General features: G+C 41.6%; 1 protein-coding gene and 1 long non-coding RNA gene across 3 annotated transcripts; one reads left to right on the top strand and one right to left on the bottom strand.

The window, feature by feature from the left end:
• The first annotated feature begins 11,694 nt into the window (after positions 1 to 11,694).
• Positions 11,695 to 15,993, top strand: LOC124391100. Its single transcript, XR_006926904.1, has 3 exons — positions 11,695 to 14,051; positions 14,783 to 14,911; positions 15,867 to 15,993. It is a non-coding gene; the product is annotated as an uncharacterized LOC124391100 (long non-coding RNA).
• On the bottom strand, positions 14,986 to 20,186 carry lims1 (LIM and senescent cell antigen-like domains 1). 2 transcript variants are annotated; one of them, XM_046857448.1, is made up of 10 exons: positions 19,997 to 20,184; positions 18,386 to 18,548; positions 18,137 to 18,203; positions 17,742 to 17,862; positions 17,113 to 17,262; positions 16,875 to 17,025; positions 16,556 to 16,648; positions 16,393 to 16,441; positions 16,244 to 16,319; positions 14,986 to 15,785 (listed from the first exon to the last, which is right to left on the bottom strand). In XM_046857448.1, the coding sequence occupies exons 1-10, from the start codon at positions 20,023 to 20,025 to the stop codon at positions 15,671 to 15,673; spliced, it is 1,014 nt and encodes a 337-aa protein (XP_046713404.1). In that variant the 5' UTR covers positions 20,026 to 20,184; the 3' UTR covers positions 14,986 to 15,670. The 2 variants fall into 2 exon arrangements, with proteins under 2 accessions (XP_046713404.1, XP_046713403.1); XM_046857447.1 differs by lacking the exon at positions 14,986 to 15,785 and adding an exon at positions 15,857 to 16,102 and having other exon boundaries at positions 19,997 to 20,186.
• Positions 20,187 to 21,297: the final 1,111 nt, after the last annotated feature.

The following is a 21,297-nucleotide window of genomic DNA, read 5'->3' on the forward strand; positions in this document are numbered from 1 at the left end:
GTGGCTAAGGATCTTGGGTTACGGATCAGAAGGTCAGAGGTTAAAACCCTGGGATTGCCAAGCTGCCACTCTTGGGACCCTTTGAACAAGGTCCTTATCCCTCTGTGTTCTAGAGGTACCTTTTACTTTCCAGGTCCAGAAAACAAAATACCTCAATTGGAAACATATTCTAACTGAGCCATTAATGTTCAAAGCCGGCTAAACACTTTACTTACACTGTTTTTGTGCACGTTACTTCGTTTGTGCGCTTTCAGCACCCGGAGAGCTGCACAAGCCCATTTCAGCTCACGTCTCACTGCTCTAATTGATTATTAGCGAGTAAAAAAAAAGAAAACCAGAAATCCAATTACTGCAAAATACAATTAGTCCTTCCTTGGATGGGGTACAGTGGACAGTTGACCCTTGGGAGAGAAATAAATCAAGCGCAGCGAGTGGGGTGCCTTTAACAGCAGCAGCTGTTTAATGCCTCGATTAAATCCTCGCTTAACGAAGAAAACAAAACAATTATGTGCATGTCGATCCGAGCTGTTCGAAGGCCGAGGAAAACTCATTAACCTCGCTCATCAAGGTAGCGGCAAAACCAGGCTCTGCCTCTCGTATTTGATGTGATAATTAGCTGTTTCTAGACACCTGTGACATCGTGGTGTTCTAGCAGACAGATTCGTCGATTGAAGTTTGGTGCGAAAGACTCGCTCTCCCCAATTGGTGCACGGATTCGTGTTGTTAGATTTGCGTTAAGTGACCGCAAGCAGTATGTTTTTTGCTTGTGCAATCAACTCATTTAATCCAAACCATATGGTATTCCCCACTCTTCTGGGACGATGTTCCACTAGATTTTGTGCTCATTCAGGCACAAGAGCATTAGAAAGTCAGGTACTGATGAAGACGACATGAGGACGCCCGGGGTGCGGTCGGCGTTCACATAATCAGTAGGGTTAAGATCAGAGCTCTATAGCAGAAGACCCATAATAACTTTGTGCAAAAAATCATCATGATGGGACACGTTTCGGTCTCTTAATTTACATGAAGCGAAAATTTCATGCTAGCACGTCCAAAGACGTCCCACACCATTAACACCATAATTAGTATTATTTTTTAATCTGATGTTTAGAAAATGTTTATAAAATGTAGAAAATTTGTATAAGGAATTCTGGCCCAATTTTTTTTTTTATTTATATATAAACTCTTTATATAAAAAAATATTTTTTTGCATTTACTCTCCACGACAAGCCTGTCCCATTTCTCCAGGATCTTCTCCTGGATTTAATCAAGTTGTCAAAGGTTTTCGGAGGCAAACGTATTTCGGAGATGTGCACCTTGTAGGGTTCATTCGAACGATAAAGTGCGAGAACGGAAAAGAAATGAGGATGCAGTTTGGAAAGAGAGATTTCAAACGCAGTATTTGAGATAGTGGAGCAGTGCAGAGACGTCTCCCAGTACATTGCATTTTAAAGCAGGAACATTCGGAACTGAAATGAGTTTGTCCTGTTCCTGTGAAAGGATCCTGAAGATGTCTCCTGAAAGCAACACTTTATATTTAATTGCATCGTGTGCCTGTGTAGATCTTAAGCCTGTGTATTTGTAGAGATTGTGAATGAATGCGTCAGTTTTGGTGACTGGATGTTCACACACACTACCGGTGTCTGCCATTTCATCATGCAATAGCCACCTTCTTCTGGAAGCTTGGGTGGTCCTCATTAAAAGAAGAGGCCGAATAAAACGAAGGCACATCCCGGTAATGAACACGTCGCTCGGGTTCGCACGCTTCGAAAGCCTCCTCTCTCTGTGCATGATGCATCCTGCATCCCAGTTGATTTGCCGCCTTTGGTTTGTAGATTAAAGCGCCACGCTGCGTCGCTCAGGCCAACACACAACATCGCAGGAAGAGAATCCGGAGCCTTTTGGCTGTTAATTCTTCCTCAATTAGTGCTCCTTTTTTATAGCTCATATCAGGCATTGATTACTGAATGATAATTGCGCATTTAAACAGCCGGGCCAATTTCATTTCTTGCCGCTTCGGTTCTTTGCCAGTCCGTCCAGCCATATCGGGAATCTTTTCTCATCCTGCCCTCCTGTGAGCTTTTCTCCAAGAGGAGTGCTTGAGCTAACTGGAGCTGTCAACATGACTGGTCTCTGAGCTTTGCTCGAGTGAAGATATCTTTCTCGTGTGTGAAACGGCGACGCGATGAGTTTGCAGTGTAAATTTCACAGGACATGATCCATGGCTGCGAACACTCCACACTGTAAAGGGGGGGGTACTAAGAAATAGAGGGAGAGAGTTCTTTCGAAACCCATAGTCTCAAAGCAGCTTTACAGAGATAAAGCAGTTATTTGTTCCTTATTAATGGAAGTTTATACCAAATGAGCGAGCCTGTGGCGAAGGAAAATCTCTTTGATGCTTCATGAGAGAGAAAACCTTGAAGATCCTGACTCAAAAAGGGAACCCGTCCTCATCCTCAGCACCGACATTCATTCCAGTTCCATCGTTGTTGAGGTGCTGTTCAGTGATTGGTGCTGAAATGCAGAACTGTTAATGCAACCTGTGGTCCTGATCCATTGTAGCACAATGTTGATATTCATTCAAGTCCAAATCCATCTTTACAGTTCTGGAGTTGCTCAGTAGCTTCATGGATCTTTAGGTTGTTAAGGTAGAACCATAATCAGCTGCACAGTGTGGGTCTCCATTTGAAGAAAAATCAATCTAGAGGTAAAGTAGAGACAGAGGTCTTACTTGAATGACCGGTCTTGTGATTGGCTTACAAGCTGCCACCCAGATGAGGATGAGGTTCCTTTTAGAGTTTGGTTCCTTACAAGGTTTCCTCCTCATGCCATCTCAGGGAGTTTTTGCTTGCCACTGTCACCACTGGCTCACTCACAAACTTATAAGCACTAAACTAATATATTCATTCTTTTTTTTCCCTCTGCTTTGGTACAATGCCCACTGTTAAAAGCACTTTATAAATAAAATAAAAAAAAAAAATCAGTGGACGTGATGGCTCAGACTTCAGATCGGGAAGTTGTGAGGTCAAATCCCAGCACCACCAAGCTGCCACTGCTTTGCCCTTGAGCAACGCCTTAACCCTCAACTGCTCACTTGAATAATAAGATATTTTAAAAATGTCTGCTTTTCCATGAAGATATGGTTTCCATATGTGGAAGATCTTGATTACTTTCCATCTCTGACCGCAGCCCAGGTCCTTCTCACCCTACATCAGGTAACTTATGGCATTGAGCAACATCTCAGAAGAGTGGAGGTTGTTATAACATCAAAAATTCAATGTGGAATTGGATGTTCGAAAAGAACACAATCTTAAGGTCCTTTTTCTTAAAGAGGAAAATGTATTTCACTTTGTCATTATTACGTACCAATTTGAGCTCGTTGTTCCTATATAACGAGGGTCTGTGTGACCTCATAATTCGAGCGTGGAGAAAAAAAAACTTTTTGGTGGGTTTTTTTTTTTCCTCCTGAAACTACTCCGCGAGCGCCCTGGATTCGATCAGTTCCATTAGTCGGAGTAAACACATTCGGGTACATGTACGTATTGTACATTTTGGTACAAGGCGTGAGAATGGAAGAGAAATTAGGATGCAGTTTGAATGGACGGATGGAGCATTTCGAATGCGGCATTGCAGATAGAAGAGGAGAGCGATCTCTCAATAGGTCCCATTCGGAATTCGAGGATCAGGAGAAAGATGTTCGAAACAGAGAATAAACTTGCACAAAGAGCTGAATGTCGCCTTCGAAATTTGTTCATCTTGTTCCCTTGAAGAAGCTGGTTAAGACGAGGTGGATTTGGTCGGTCCTGTAGGACTTTCTTTAAAGTTAAGTCGCACGTCTCTGGTGAGGGTGTGAGATAGTCAGAAGCATAAAATGTCAAATAAATAAATTAATTCCCTATCCTATTAGAAATCAATCAAGACTGTTGCATAGATGTTTCAGACTGCCACAATATTAGAAATAGTGGGGGATCTGCCACATCCTTCTTTTAATTGTAAGAATTTATATATGTTTTCTTTAAATATTCTATTATATTATATGTAGCACCTTTTATATTGTTAATGTATGTGCATTATTATTATTATTTTTTGTTTATTTGAACTTATTGGAATTTTAATTATTTGTATTTCTCTATTTGTGATGCTTTGGCAGTACAAATCTACAATTATTTGTCATGCCAATGAAGCACCTGAAAACTGATGAGCAAGAGAGATATAGAGTGAAGATGGTTGGTGTCTTCAGCAGAATTTTAAACAGCAGACTCTCAGGCTGTAATCAGGATAGAAAGCAGACTTCACTCATTAAACCCTCACTTATTAAAACACCCAGTGAGGAGGAAACGTGTTGAAATGAATCACTAATGAAACACAGACTCTGTACATTAATGCTGGTTTACCTCTGGAGTCGGGAAACCCTACAACAATGTTCTGTACATGTTCATAAACCTGTTTCTTCTTATTGGCAGTGTATTTATTTTGTCATGTTTTTTTCTTTATTATGAACATACAGTAAAAGTGTAACAAAAGAACAGTTTTAAAAAAAAAAAAAAAAAAAGAGTTAGTAAGTAAACTGTGTTGAGAAGCACTATGTATAAGGGACCAGTCAATATGTGAGCGATTTCCTCCTCTGTATCCGTGGAGCAGCACGGAAATCGTTTGCTTCCCACCTGGAAGGTCTCTCTTTCACATCTGCCCTATGCAGACACTACACTGGTGTCCCACAAGGCTCAGTAATTGGTCCCCTCCTTTTCTCTCTCTCTATACCCACTTTCTTGGTCAAGTCATATCCTCGCATGGGTTTTCTTACCACTGCTATGCTGGTGACACTCAACTCATCATTTCTTTCCCTCCCTCAGATACCACGGCTTCCACTCAGATCTCGGCATGCTTAGCGGACATATCTTCATAGATTAGCAAAACAATGATACTTGCCTACAAGGCCAAAAATGGACCAGAGACGTCATTGCACCTTGCACTGCACCACGCTGTCTAAGATCCTCCAGCACTGCTCGACTGGTACCACCTTCTCTCAGGATAAGAGGTAAGTAGACTTCAAAGCTCTTCTCTGCATTTTTTTATTTTTTTACATATTTCCATGCATACACTTCCCGTAGTGTAGATCAAATACAAGAAAGTAGGGGGTTCAATAGGGTTTATAGCTCTATGGCAGACCACTCAATATCTTCCGCTCCAAACCATGTGAAGCATAATTTCGTGGAGCTGGCTTTGTGCACAGGATAATTTTGCAAAAGAAGCACATATGGTTGGGTGTCAGGTGTCCCAATACTTTTGTCTGCATAGTGTATTAATAATATTAGTGTTGCACACTATACCGGTACTAAAAAGTTTTCGTGATGCCCTGCATTTAATAACGATACGATTCCTTTTAGTACCGGTACTTTAAAAGACAGCTGTAGTTCCAAGTGGTCGACACTAGGGGCAGTGTGTTGGGCAGCGCTCTGCTTTTATCTCGCATCGAGTGCGTGTTTATCAGATGTGATCAAACAGACAGCAAACATGATTATTAATAAATAAAGGTCCATTATTCAATTTTCCTTTATTTATTTATTTTTTTATAGTATCAGTTGGTATTGGTATCATGATATTTATTTTAGGTATCGCATCGAAGTCAAAATGTTTGGTATCGTGAGAGCCCTAGTGTATATAAAATATTATATAGCATGTAATATATAGTATATTTTTTATTTTGTCATATTTCAGATAAATATTAGTTGCAGCAAACTTTTCCTCTTTTCAAACAGAAATTCATCAGTAAATGTTTATAGTGAACATTAAACTCTTTCGAAATATTTTATAAATAAAAATCACTGAATACAGCAGATTCTGGGAATTGTTACTCTGAGTATCTCAAGGGCCAAAATTTTACATAATGACTTTATGGAAATTCAGAATGAGTTTAAAAGCCTGCTCTGGTTGGGCTTTGGGAGATCGAATTGACTACACAAATATGCCGTTAATATAAAAACGGAACGCCTAATAGAGCATGTTTTCAAGCTGAAGTGGTTTCTGGGAACATTAACAGGCCTGTGAGGAGAAAAAGTCTGAGATGGCGTGCGTTTATTTTGTACGCAGTTCATATTGGGTAGCGTTAGAGACCTGACTGTAGCTTCGGCAGTGTGAAATCGTCAACACATGGTTCTTTTGTGTGCACGTAATATTTTCTGGGTACCAACAAAAGGCCTGTTCGTTTAATATACTTTTCTTTTGCCAGTAGGTTCAGGTGTTCTAGGATCTGGTATTTTTGGTATTATCGCAGGATTCTGTTTAGGCAAATATTCTCCAAAATGCAGATTGAATGCACAATTTATGCATATGCTAGTTACCAACTGAAGACTTGTCCACTTAATGTATTTATTTTGCCAGTTCAGTTCTATGGTTTCCAGTATTCCTAGCTAATGGAGGTATTCTAGTCAACATGAGGTAATGGATGAAGTAGACCGTTCGTGTATATTAGACTGTACAATGCATCAAGGCCTTGAGTCTACCTTTGCTAGGCAAACTGGGGAATGCAGTGCACACATGAGGGTCAAGTGACACAGTATTGATGTGTGTGTTGTATCAATTAATGTTAAGGCACTACAAATCCGTAACAAGCTTCTGCAAACTAGAGTACGGTTATACACTTCATTCCGAGTACTCAAATCTGGGTTTTAACAAATAAGGTTTTTACGGTACACCTGAAACTTACTATTCTTTTATCCTAAATGAACATTTTCCTCGGATGAACACTGTAATGTGTCAAAGGAATTCCATCGAAGGATTCTTTACATTTAAGTACTTGGAACTGGTCGTTTTCAGACCTTAAAAAGACTCCAAATTAGTGCTTCATTAAAGGCAGGTGCACTCGGAGGCTAAACCTGATAAAAGACTAGTCAGCTGTTATCTGTTAGACAAATGCATTGTCAGCTACAACTGCCTCATTAGGGTGATCAAGATCTCGGCCTTTTCCGGTTAGGTGCAGGTTGTTTCCGATAAAAGCAAGTCACGGCTCTTCTAAAGTGCCTTTATATGTTTAAATGAATCCAGCCATCTGTCCTATTTATAGCCACCCAATACACTATCCTTTTACCCATCGATCCATCTGTCCATCTCTCAATCAACCTGTATATTTTCGTCTATCCAACGGTTTATCCCATATGTCCATCTTTTCATCTCTCCAACCATCTCTTTTCCATCCATCCATATATACATTCTTTTTTTTGTCCCTTTGTACCATACTTTTTTCCATACATTTTTTCTTCTCCATTCATCCAAATACACATCTTTGTCATCTATCAACCATCTTTCCATTCCTCCATATGTACAATCTTTTCTGTCTATCCAACATCTCTCTTTTCCATCCATCCAAATACATATCTTTACCATCCATCCTTCTACTAATCTGTTTAACCACACCAAAGTATCTTCCCGATTCTGCCAGGATTAAACTCATGTAAGTGAAGTTCGCCTCTCGTCTCGCTGTAAATTCCGGTCACATTCCCTACTACTATATACGGAAAATAGATTTCCCGGGTTTCTAATTATAGAAACCCTATAGCTCCGCAACTCTGGAGCTCCACTGAGAAGGACTTTCCTCCTGGTCCATCTGCCGTCACGTAGACGAGCAAAACTAAGCACAGAGCACAGTGTGGAACCGTAAACAGCCGGAACCTACATGATCGCAGTGTTATGAAGCTTAGGGCTTTTCTTGCTATTCTTAAATCAGCCATTCTGGTTTGACTTGAAGGTTAAATAAACCAATTCGGTGATCGTATCTGTGTGTGGACCCACGCATGCTGCTAATTCACTATCGCTCCCTCGGGGTTGTACTTTTAGTCTGATGGGGCTGATGTATGTTGTGTCTCGATTAAAAGGAATTATTCAGAGTTAAATTGTTTCTATAAGCTGTTGTAAGAAAAACACCTGCAGGTTCTGGGCACAACCTAACAGCAGCTACCAGTTAATGACTGTAAACACTCATTAACGGAAACCTTCTGCTTGGATTCTTCTCGTGTATCAGAAAAGTTTAATCTAAACCATGATTTATTTCTTGTGCTCTTCAGTCCATGTACGTATAAGGTTTGTGGACACCTGAGCATGGGATTGGTTTTGCAGTTTGAATGTCTGGTCCCAAATTGCGCCTATAAAACCTGCACACTTTTGGGAAGATGTTCCACTAGGGTTGCTTTTGGAGATTTGTGCTCATTCAGCCACGTTAGTCAGGTGATGATTCAGATGAGGAGGTCTGGAGTGCACTCGCGTTCCAGTACAATTCATTGTGATCTGTAGAGCTGATGTTGGAGCCTTACTCCCTCTTTCCAACCATCCATCACTCACTCCATCTTTTCAACTAACCATCCATCCATCCTTTCTGCCCCCCTCCAACCATCCCTCCCTCCCTCCCTATTTTTCAACCGTCCATCGCTCTCTCCTTCCAACCATCCATCCCTCCCTATTTTCCAACCAATTATCCATAATTCCTGCCCTCCAACCATCCATCCCTCCCTCTTTTCAACCATCCATCCTTCACTTCCTCCCTCCCACCATCATTCCATCTTCCATCCTTATATCGTTCTGTCCACTTATCCATCCAAAATGTTATAGAATTGAAAATATTCTGCAAAATTTCATAATTTATTCAATATAAATTTGGATTTGCATAATTTCGTTTTTCGTTTTCGTTCAGAAACCAGTCACTGTGCCTTTTCTGAGATTTCTGATGGTGTAAGCCTACACACACACACAAAACAACCCCACAGCAAATGCGATCACCGTTCAACACATCAAGTGCGCAAAGTATATTGTTAAAGAACAACCAGGTTCCAAAGTCGTTACTGATTACAGATTGAACAACAGCAAAGTGTCGCACTCAATACCACGTTCCAAAATCCGCGTAGACGCCGATACACCGGACAATACATCAGGGTAATATTATCTGAACAGTCTACAAGTGGGAACCGACAATAAAAAACAAAGCTTTATTTATTTATTTGTTTTCCCCGCCGTAGCGGCGCACAATGCGATTCTACTGATCATAAAACCAAATTTTCACGGGATGAAAGCGTCAGCTTCAATCACATCGAATTTCTGTCGAGCTCGAATAAATCACTCGCTCTCACCACCTGGATTTGGCTGGGGTTTTTTTCTTTCACTTCGGAGACGCGAGAGAGAGCGCACGCTCTCATTTGGTATTCTGTCCAATTCCCCTGTCGATCTGTCTGGAATAATCAGGTGATTTGTGCCTGTGGTGTTGGATTTAAAATGGATGACCCGACTTTGGCTGTGAAGTCAAGAGCATGTTAAAATAACATGAAAACAGATGATGCACTGCACTACAAGATCATGAGAAGATCACTACAGTCAACCAGCAGTGTATATATAAATATATACATACACACTTCCAATAAGTATTGAATTTACATCCATCCTTTCCTCCAATTTTTCTACCCCTTCTAATCTTTCCATCCATGTAATCCAAGCATTTGGCCATCTAGCTATCCATCCCTTTAATTCTTCCTTACCCCTATCCGTAAACCCATCTTTTTATCTGGCCACGATTCATCTGTCTACACACTTTTCCAGACATCCTGTTATCCATTTATGCATCCATCCAGCCATTTTTTTTCAGCCATCAATCCTGTTATCCATTCATTCGTCTATTCATCTTTCCAGCCTTCCATACAAGCTATCCATACGTCGTTCCATCCATGCGTCCATCTTCCCAGCCTTCCGTCCGTGCATCAATCCATACATCTTTCCCTCCATTCGTCCATCTTTCCATCCATCCCACTATCCATGCATCCATATTTCCATCCATCCATCGCTGCGAGTAAGATAAATCCATCTATGCACCTTTCCATCCATCCTGCTATCCATCATTAAATCTATAAATCTTTCCATCCATGCGTCCATCTTTCCATCCATCCCGCTATCCATGCATCCATATTTCCTTACATCCATCCTGCTATCCATCATTCAATCTATAAATCTTTACATCTATCCCACTATCCATGCATCCATATTTCCATCCATCCATCGCTGCTAGTAAAATTCATCCATCTATGCACCTTTCCATCCATCCTGCTATCCACCCCTGAACCCCCTCTTTTTCATTAAGATCTTTTTTCTTTGCCTGAAATCATGACTCAAAGTGTGAACAGATCAGAATGAAAAAACTCCCAACAGGACATAAATCTACTGAGGTGAAGGGGTGTAAAAGCTGGTAATTGGGCACCTGTGATGTGTCGAATGTGTTGGCTGGTTTTCACCTGATGTTTTTTTACTCCTTGTAGGCCAACTTCATGTTTCTACTGTGATCTAATGATGACTCTGGGGTTTTGTAAAGGCACAAAGTTACTGGTGAACAGAGAGAAGAGGAGCAAGCTCAAAACCCCAACCCTGCGGAACACCAGCGGGCTCAGAACGCCACCCTGAGTTGCACCCTAGGTTGTACATTTATCTTTATACCGTGATTGACAGGTGAATCCTCCCCATATTTCCAGCAGTTTTCCTGTGACAGGTTCTGAATGGAGGATGACCCTTAATGATTACTATATTATAAAAAAAAAAAAAGCGATGCTTTTTTTTTTAGCGTCCTTGCATGCAGTTTCTTTCAACAGGCAAATAATTTCAATAATTATCCAATTTCCAATAATTATCCAATCATCCATTATCCCTGTAAAACCTCAGCGAGGTCATAAATGGTTTTAGCCAATTTTTCTTCGGATTTAATTACATTTGTAGTAGAAATTGTGAACATATTATGCAAAATGTACTATAATGTATGATTTTATATATTTCTGGGTGTTTAGTTGTTGTTTTCTTGTTTGTTTTTTTAAATTAATCCAGGAATAACACGAACCATGCTGTGCTACAGCACCCTCTTTAGGCCAAACTTGCTCTTGCACAAACGTTCCAATAGCAGCACTGGTTTAAATAGGAATACGAGTATGGATTATTAAGTAGAGCCGATGCAACTGTCCCACCAGGTCACTCCTGAAGGACCGTTTGTTTGCTGTGGTCTCTGAAGAGCAGTTACGAGTTCTTTCATGGCTGAAAGAGAAGAGAACAGTTTCTGAAGGTGCTTGTTTTATTCATTAAGAGCTTGTATCTTTTGTCCAGAGGGGAGATTGTGAAATACGAGGCACGATGTGCCGGGTGGGAGAGGTCCGAGGACGTTTTCCAAAGCTCTTTCTTTAGATGTATTTGATGTACAGGGGATTGCCCTGCTGGGAGATCAGATCTGCCTTTTCATGTCTCTGTGACTTACACTTTCATCTGCACTCATTACACAGTTTGTTTTAAAGGGAAAAAAGAAGGAGGGGGAGGAAAGTCCCCTCAAAAACAGACACACCTGGTTTCTGCTGCAGCACGTCATGTAGACGGGGCAGACTTCATTTCTGTAGACATCACAGACAACAGACCATGTTGGCATTATTTTCTGTGCTTCTGCTGTGGTACAATTAAGGACTTAATTAAGGACAAGGCTTCCTCTTATCTCCTTCACCAAGCCCTGCAAAGTCATATACCAGATACCAATACCTCCAGCGTGAAGTACAGAACCATCCGTAAAAATATTTTACTAATAGTTCCAAATGAGTAATCTCTGTTCACCACCGTTCCCAGCTATGAATCACTGTTCATCTCCGTTTCCAACCACTAACCACCGTTCCCAACAACTAATCACTGTTCACCACTGTTCCCAACAAATCACTGTTTACCACTGTTTCCAGCAACTAACCACCGTTCACCACTGTTACCAACAACTAACCACCGTTCCCAGCAACGAATCACTGTTCACCACCGTTCCCAGCAACGAATCACTGTTCACAACTAACCACCGTTCCCAACAACTCGTCACTAACTACAACTGTTCCCAACACATCTAATCCTTGTCCTTGAATTTTCCCAAAAAGTAAACCTTTGTACCCACTTTCTAATCAGACATATTACTGAAAACACCATTTCTATTCTTTTTCCGTCGTCTTCAAAAATAACTATTCGTAGTTTATGCAATATTTCTGACACTCAAACGGTTACGACACATGAACGGATCTGCAAACTGCCATCAGCAGCCGAATTCGTACTTTACTATACTTTCTGAGCGTGCGTTAGCTGCAAAATAAACGCTTGTCCGACGCTGAATGTGAACAGAGTCATGAATTACCTCGCCATGAATCTGGAGGCTAAGCGGCGAGAAGCCCCGCAGATCCATTACGCCGCTTAATGCGGTCCGCGGAATCTTAAAGTTCAGGAATAATGGAGTAAATGTCATAACACGAGCCGCAGCCTCCCCGGGATCGAGCCGGGTTTCCGAGCAAAACTTATTAGAACATCCACTACAGTCTCTGTATAATCCAATGATAATGTCAGTGTCTGTGCGGATACTGAAATCGGCGCACGACAGCCGATTGCTCAGCCTTAATAACTTCATATGAAATCACTAAGGCAGGGAAACTTTCATCAGACGAGTCCGCCGATGACATTTAAAACTCGCACCCGAGCAAGTGAAAGGGGCAGAAAGGTTAAGCTGTATTAAGACCAACAGAATCCCACCAAAACCCCCCGAACATCATGACGCAGCCTCGGCTCTGCTCCTGGAGTGGGTGTAGATCCTGGAGCTTTGCATAGTTTTAGAGCTTTATTACTCCGAATTTGCTCTCAAACTACAGGATTTGAGCTCGAGAAAAAGCCAAAAAATGGGATATCCTGATTATCCAAGTAAATCACAGTATTGGTAAATCATAAAGTGGAAAAATTAGCTTTGTACAGGGGGGATACAAATACAAATATGCAACATCGCATTGACCTGATGATTTTTTGCTTTTAGCAAATTTATGATATAAAGTCACTTTCCGGTCCAACTCACCCCAAACCCAATTGGACTTAAATACTGCATTAGATTAATGTAGCATGATCCTTACTGGACAGATAGCTCTTACAGAACCTAGAGGTGTGTTTTGGGGGTCATTGTCCTGTTCGGGAAAAATGTCACCAGCAAAGCGTCTCCACAGGATCACAGCTCCTCCTCACCACACCTTCAGAAACCGTCCGTTTACCCTCCGTATGTTTAAAACCCATCAGACAAAAGGACAGTTTTCCACTTATCTAATGTCCATTCCTTGTGTTTCTTGGCCCAAGTAAGTTCCTCTGCTTGTTGCTGCTGTTTTTCCCAAATGTAATATATCAATAAATTGCTCTACTTCCTGACTTATCGCCTTGTAACTATGTTCAGGTTAATGCTGAATTATACAATCGTATGTTGCTTATGATCTGTATAATCATGCATCTGATTTTAGCTACATTTCTTCCAACTCATGCAGACTCCTCTGAACTCAGACGCATTCCTGTTAAATAAACTATCTTCTGCAGCAGAGGTAGCTCTTGGTCTTCCTTTTCCTATTCTTAATGTTATCGAAATGTTGCATATTGACTGATCTTCGTTTCTTAGTGTTGGATCGTCTTTCTCTTTACATGCCGTGATGTTGATCGTACAGTAGTTGTAGCACTAATTGCCCTACTGAATCTGTAGCCACCTCTCCTGCGTTCGAGTCTATAAAGAAACTGATACTTTTATTAGTGAAAGCGGCTGGAACTTCCAGTATGTTATTTTTTTTTACTCTGACTTCTTGAACAAGCAAATGTTACAAAGGTTTCTTTAATTGAACACTGGAAAAACCATCTGCTGATGTCATTTCTTCGCCACAAGAGCATGACTCAGCCCTGTTTGTTTTGGGACTGTAAGCCTAGCAGATTTTTTTCAGCAGATGAAGAAGAGGCCGAGGCTGCTGCCGGCTCAGGGAGTTTCGTGCCTCGCTCGTATGCCACAGGAGGCCAGTCGAGACGTGAGCTCGAGTCACAGTACGGGTTTTTTATAGAAGTAGGTCCTGGTAAATATGGAGGTTGATTGAACAGCCTTGAACTTCTTATCTGTTCCTGAACTATTGTGTTGCAATGTGGATGTGCACAGATCCTGCTGCAACAGGGCCTTCAGGAGGTGTAACATTGAAATAACTTCCACAGGACCCAAGTGTTCTCCGGCAGAACATCACCGGGTAAGCGACACACACACACACGCCTGTCTAGGTGATGGAAAGTGAAAAGTTCTTCAGACCAGTACCCAGGTTTTCCCAGCAGAACTCCAACCAGTGTATCACCTTCAAAGTGCATCCTGATGCTCTCTCTCCACATGTAAGCCAGGATTTACGCACCCCATGCCCAGAGAAAAGAAAGCTGCATACATCGTAATTGTTTGTAGTAGGACTTATGTTTTCTGAGGACAGTCAGAGTCGACTTTTGGCCCAGGATTCTTAAAAATGTTCAGTCTGGGGTAATTTACCAATTTAACAAATTGCACTTCATTTATTTAGCAAAACGGAGCGATTTTGTCGTATTGCTTTCGTCCTGGTAACATCAGGTCGATTTAAACAATATTCACGTGGCTTCTGCCATGTTCCCTTCCGATGTTAATCCTTTAAACTCAAAAAACACGCTCAGCACTTGCTCGAATGCCCTGAACCACCAGCATTTGCTTTGCATCCGGCCCCCCTGATAGATTTTTAGTCACTCACTATTAGTCCCCACTGTCCCGAACCTCACACACACACACAGGCAAATCATTAAACTGGGCATGTGCAAAGAACCAAATGTCTAATGCAGTAAATCAATTTGTTTTTACCTTTGAATAACAAAGTCAGGCAAGGATGGCTATTCTTCCATGGCATGAATTATTGAGGTGGGCTCTAGAGCTTTAAAGGCACAGTTAATGTTCCCCTCTGCTTTACAGGATCTGATTGAAAGACCTGAGGAGAATTCAGTTTAACATCAAGCCACATCACACACCAGGACTTCAAATGGGGTCATTAGGAGTGATGTAGGTCACATTCATTACATTAAGATCAGCGTCTTCTTGAAGGTAGGTAGCATTTGCACACTTTTACTACTGAGCATCATTGCCATCTAGTGACGAGTTTCAGAATGACACCCAAATACATACTTGCATGCTTTTATTTACACACTTTTTTAAAAAGCATTAATCAGCAGATACAATGAAAATGGTATTGCATAAATAAGAGGAATATATTTGCATATAATGCTCAGCTTGTGGTTACATATTTTTTTCAGCATGAAAATGGAAACTGAATTACCTGGCTGGTCCCTTCGACGTGTTCGTGGTCTGTTTTTATTTTTTGGTCTAAGATGTAGAAGACTTCTTGGGAATGTTCTCATGGGACACTTAAAAATGAGGTTGTGGAATGTCATGTGTGTGTGTGTGTAGACTATGCTGAGGACCATCAGAGTGTTAAGTATTTAATACTGTGCATAGTAGGAATTCTTTTTTTTTTTTTAGGGTCATTTATTTAAAGTAGGGTTTTTTTTCCTGTAAGACTTCTCCTGACCTCACAGATCATATGGTTAGAAAAAGGAAACAAACATTTATATATACGCACATTGTGTAGGTCTGTGTATATCTCAGGCTTTGGTTATATGAGAAAAGCAGTGTCTCGTGCTAAATTCTAGTGTGTAAATCGCACATTCTCTCATTGTGCTGCTTGTGAAGCTGCACACAGGCTGAATTATAATACTTGCGTTAACATACTGCAGACTGAATTAAATCCCACTGTGTGGCAAAAATATATCAGAATATCTCGTTCCGTTTCCCTGGGGGTGACGTCTACTTGCGGGCCACGGTTTCGGCCAACTTCTTCAGCCGTTTCTTCAGCTCCAGTGGAAACTTCTCGTAGCACTTCTTACACACGGGCTTCATGTCGAACTCCACAAACTTGTTCCTGCGAACAGAAAATAAATACCTACAGGGCTTTGCAGAAGTGTTGAATTCACTGTGTCTGATGTAAATTCATGTTTTGCAGGATGAACACAGCAGGTTAAAAGGAGAAACACACTGACCCCCACTAAAGAAAAGAGTACAGATGGAAAGGGGAAAAAGGAGGAGGAGGAGGAGGACAGGAGTCAGACGGCGTCCGGCTTCTTCTTCCTCTCGCGAGTGTCGCGTTCGCGTTTAGCGAGACGCCGTTTGAGCTCCTCGGGCAAGTGGTCATAGCAGTGCTTACACACGGGCTTCAGATCGACCTCTACAAACTTGTCCCTGCGAGGAGGACGGGGGGATGTGAAGGTTCGGCAAAAGAGAGAAAGATGGAAGCAACAGGGGACAGAAGAAGTGTTTTTAGAAAAGGAGGAAGAACAAGCAGACACTACAGAAGAGAGCACGAGTGTGTGTGTTACTCACTTCAGCGTGAGCTTGGTGTTGCACGTAGAACACGAGAAGCAGTTGACGCACCAGGCTTTGTTCAGAGCCGACACCACTGTAACACAAATCATGTTAATAAAATGGCACGTTCTTCACACAACAAGAGCGCACATGGTTTCTGTACTTACCGTCTCCCTCGATCACGCGGTTGCAGTGGTAGCAGACGTCGCCGAAAAGCTGTCAAACAAAAGGGGGTGGTGAGAAGATTTATAATTCAAATGACTACACTGGATATTTAATGTAATTTTGTAGGGAAAAGACGGAAGCAGAAGACGAGGGGGACGGTGGTACCTGGTTGTAGTGAGTCTCGCAGTATGCCAGCCCTTTCCTTTCGTAATGCCGATGACCCAGGAAGGGTTTCTCACACTTGGCGCACACAAAATGCTGCAAACACAAAAACAATGCTGTGAAATGAATGGATTAAATCTCAATAATATCATATATAAAGTATGTGTACAAAGCCAGCTTGATGAAGATATGGGGGTTGGAGTTCCCTGACCTCAAATCTATTCCCATTTGGGATGAACTGGAATACTGACTGTATCTTAAAAACGGTGTCTAAATGTGTTTTAAAAAAACAGTAAATGGTCAGGTATAAATGTTGACAAACCTCAACATGCCACTGCTTGCCCATGGCATTGACCACACGGCCCTCGATGGGCCTCCTGCAGGCGCCGCAGATAGGAACTCCCATCTTATCGTGGCACGGGAGACAGTACAGCTCTCCCTTCAGCTCCCGAGCGTCGGCAGTCAACTCCTTACTGTGGAACAGAACACGTCTATCAGCTCCCATTCACACGCGTAAGATTAACTTGTTCTCGCACCAGAGTCCTGAACGGCGCACCGACCCGCAGTTGTTGCAGTTAAAGTGATCCGGGTGGTACGGGTCGTTCTTGAAGATGAGAGGCTGCTCGTCGATGATGGCGTGGCACTTCTGGCAAATGTACTTCCCGAGACCGCGAGCCTTCTCCCGATTGTGACACGGACGGCACAGATGGCTGCAAAACATTGTATAGTGTAGTATTAATATAGTGACACGACTATACTGTACATAGAGTTGTTCTCATTTCCGATATAAAAAGACATATGTGACCAGATTTAATAAATGATTCGATCATAGTAATCATTGACATTGAATAAAAAAATGAAAAAAAAACCTGTACACTTGTGCCTGTACATTAATTCTTCATTTTAAAATGTTTGACACACACAAGGGCGCAGTTGCTTCACTGTGAGAGCCTTAATTAAATATATATAATTTTTAATCAGGGCTCTTTAGCTGTATCAACAGTAGCAGCTTCAACATACATGACTGCCATCTACTGGTCATTTATGAAACTGCAACAACATTCTTTTATATATTTTAAACAAACTATCTCCACTTTCCGCTCAGCTGAGAAGCAGCTCTCATAAAATGCGCCCGTTTAGCGCTATAACCGTCAATACAATCTAAAAGAAAGCCTAGTTGAAAACTTACCGGCCTGCATTTTTGACGAATCCGACGTCGGCTAACACCGCCTGGCAAATGTCACAGCAGAAGCAGTCCGGGTGCCAGCTGTTGTTCATCGCTTTAATCACACGCCCAATGATGAACTCGCCTACCGACAAAAAAAAAAAAGCATCAACGCCAATTACTTTTCTGTTCTCCATACAAACACACACACAATTTACAGTGCTTTTTTTTGCTTTAGGACAAAATGTTACAGGAGCTTTTTCCGCTATAATAACATTTAAAACCTATTTCTATGATGTGTTTTGGTGCAAATCATCTGCTCTTGCATCTTGACAGGTTTCCTCCCTTACCACCCGAAATAATTATACGAGAAAAGACCATGGGGTCATTTTTGAGTGTTATATTTGAATCAATCTTACCGCACTGGTGACAGCAGGGAGCGAACAGCATTTGGAAATCATGCTCGCAGTACTTCCTGCCTTCAAACTACAGCAACAGAGCAACAACAAAAAAAAAAAACAGGGAGAGAGAGCAAAATGTCAAATAATTCTGGACTCTGGTGTAAACATTAGTTTAATGCAGAAGTTCATCCAGATAAGAAACACTATTACAGGAGGCAATAATGGAATTGGGAGGCAAGTTTAATTACAATAGTAATTAAGTTCTACCTCGTAGAAGAGTCCGTCCGGAAACTGCTGGAAGCACTGGGCGCACACGAAGCACTGCTCGTGGTACAACTCGCCGTTACTGTTGACGATCTTCTCGGCCGGGGCGAAGCCGCTTTTACAGCGCTCGCACGCCGCGTTCGCCAGGGCATTGGCCATGTTGCTGCTGGATGGAGAAGAACGGCAGCTCGTTAATTTGCCGCCAATACGTTTTGTGATCAAATGACATGTCGAATCGAGAAGGAAAAACCGCGACTGCAGAGTGAAGTACCAACAGTAATTAACAGATCTGATGGTGATTTCTGGACTGGAAATACTCCTGATTGCGAGCGACCCTAAGGAAACGTTCGCCGCTTCCCCGAGCTGCAACTCAACCTACAGTAATGTAAACAAAAAGTTTGGGCGGCCCATCCACCCCACCCGTCTCGATGACATTCTTGTGAAAACATCAGTTAAAGCCCATGTTAAAGTTTGGAGAATCAGGGAATTTAGTATCCATTCTAAAGCAAATCCAAATAGAGCCTCATGAAGCGTATTGAACCTAGTAGTAACTCTGCATGAAATTTGCAAATACTGATTTCAAACCCATTAACCGGTGAAAAGGAAGTTCTTGCGAAATAACCCTAAACCGTTATAATAAAAAATAATTGTAATAATAACCTTTCCATACATCTACATGGACTGGAAAACTTTAGACCTGTAGGGTTCTGCCCCCAGGGTTTCGCTTGAGGTTGATGAGGCGTGATGTTCTGGGGATGAGGAGATGTTCCCTAATATGGGCATCACATGGAACCCATGAAGGACACTCACCATCTCCGGATTTGGACTTCCTGTGTGCCTCAAGTGCTGCATTAAACAGAGTATCTATGGAGCACATCTAGCTATCTATCTGTCTATCTATCTATATGACTTGTTTCTTCTCTTGGCTCAAAAAGGAGATGGGGAAAAGGTTGGGAGAACCTCAAACATCTGTAACAAACTCCCTAATGCCTGCTCAAATATGTACACATGGGGGAGGGGAGGGATGTTAGTGGGCGTGTCCAAAATCAACCATTTAAAATAAACCAAGAAAAACATACGTATTTAACATTTGTTATAGTAAAAAAAAGATAATACCTTAAAAGTACGCAATTCTGTTGCAAGAACATTTTTGCCATTTCCTCAAAATTTACAAATAAAACTGTTCAAACGTAAATGGTATCGCCCCAAACTGTTGACCAAATAAGGACATTTTTCCCCCCTGAATCGATTTATGAACGTTGGTTCCATCGCAAATGTTTCCAAACGGACATAATGAAAGGGCGCGCTATTCTCTACGTTTACTTCCACACCCTGCGTAGTGCACTTCAATAGGGAGTAGGGAGAGATTTGGGACGCGTCGTTTGTAAACCAAGATGTCCGCCATATAATATTCAGCAATGTGCGGAGAAAAGTTATACAAGGAATTAGCTCATGTTTATCCATTTAATAAAAGAGGATACATTTAACGTTGAAAAAAAGAGAGAGAAGTTGATATTGCTGATAAACAATAAAATGGGTGTTAGTTAGAACCCAGGTAGCATCCGTGGCTAAGAAAAGCGAAGTGTTTGGATTCGAAGCAAAACTTTGTCTTACCTGCCCGTCATTTCTGAGACACCCAGCATCCCCTATTACACCGCTAATCCAGGAAAAGGGATTAAGACTCGGCGACTTTGAAACCAGTTTTACATCAATCAGTTCTACGCTGAAACGCCGCGCAGCCGAACGCTTTTCCTCCCTCTGCGTTTCTCCTCCGAATTTTCAGTGACCCCACCCTTTCGCCAAGGGACCGTCAACAAACTTCCGCCCTCAACGCAAACGCGAATTCTAGGTGTCGTGTCCAACACACACAACCATTTAGGTAAGGGACTGTTTACAAAGTCACTTCTCCGTCAAAAGCGCAAAAACGTGTAAAATCGACGCTGTTATTGTCGGCGAACTCAATTTCCCAGAACAATGGCCTACAAACATAACAGCAATGGACCACACATCCCAGGAAAAATGGACTATAACCAAGGACTGGACTTTTACAAACATGGAAAATAAAATGTCTAGTGTTGCCTCAAATCCCTCATCCAGAGCGACTAACTACTGACCGGTTAAGGGCCTTGATTAAGGGCCCAACAGTTTCACTTGTGTGCTTAGTGGTTGGATTGATCTCACAACCTTCTTATTAGAGAGCCTCAAGTAGTGGCTTTGAGGCAGTGGCTCTGGGGCAGTGACTTTAGGGTAGTGGCAATGAAGCTTTGGGTAGTGCCACTATAGTAATGGCTTTGGAGACGTGGGCTCTGGAGAAGAGGCTTAGGGTAGTGGCTTTGTGGCAGAGGCATTGGCTTTTTGGAACTGGCTTTAGTGTGATGGTTCTTTTATCCTTTTAATGTGTAACATATGAGGTAAAAGCCTTTACATTTGTAAATGTGTACTGGAAACGGTAGAATAAATAGCGAAAAGACCACATTATTTTATGGCTTTATATTATGCAACTGGGACTGCCATTATCACGCCACCAGGGGGCACTCAAGGGGCAACTCAAGGACTAACTAATTTGGTGCATGATTGTTGCACTATTTTTTATTTATTTACATTTTCTGGAAAATGTATGCGAACGTATGATCTCATCTGTATCTCTAAAACCGGGTTAGAGAAATATAAGTGAGAAATATAAGATCGGAACCACCTGAAATTTTAGAAATAGGAGCTCGAAATTTGAATAAAAATCTAATTAGTTTGCGCGCTACATTTACAACCACAAGATGGCAGTGTAATACACAACTCAGCAGGACAACAAGCTCCTGAAGGGCCTTCAAAATAACACCAGATAAGGTATTACTTAAATGGTTTATAATTATTCAGTGATTTGAGCAGAAGTAAAATAACACCAGTACAAATTGACAAAT

Source organism: Silurus meridionalis, chromosome 9 (assembly GCF_014805685.1).
Source record: "Silurus meridionalis isolate SWU-2019-XX chromosome 9, ASM1480568v1, whole genome shotgun sequence".
NCBI lineage: Eukaryota > Metazoa > Chordata > Actinopteri > Siluriformes > Siluridae > Silurus > Silurus meridionalis.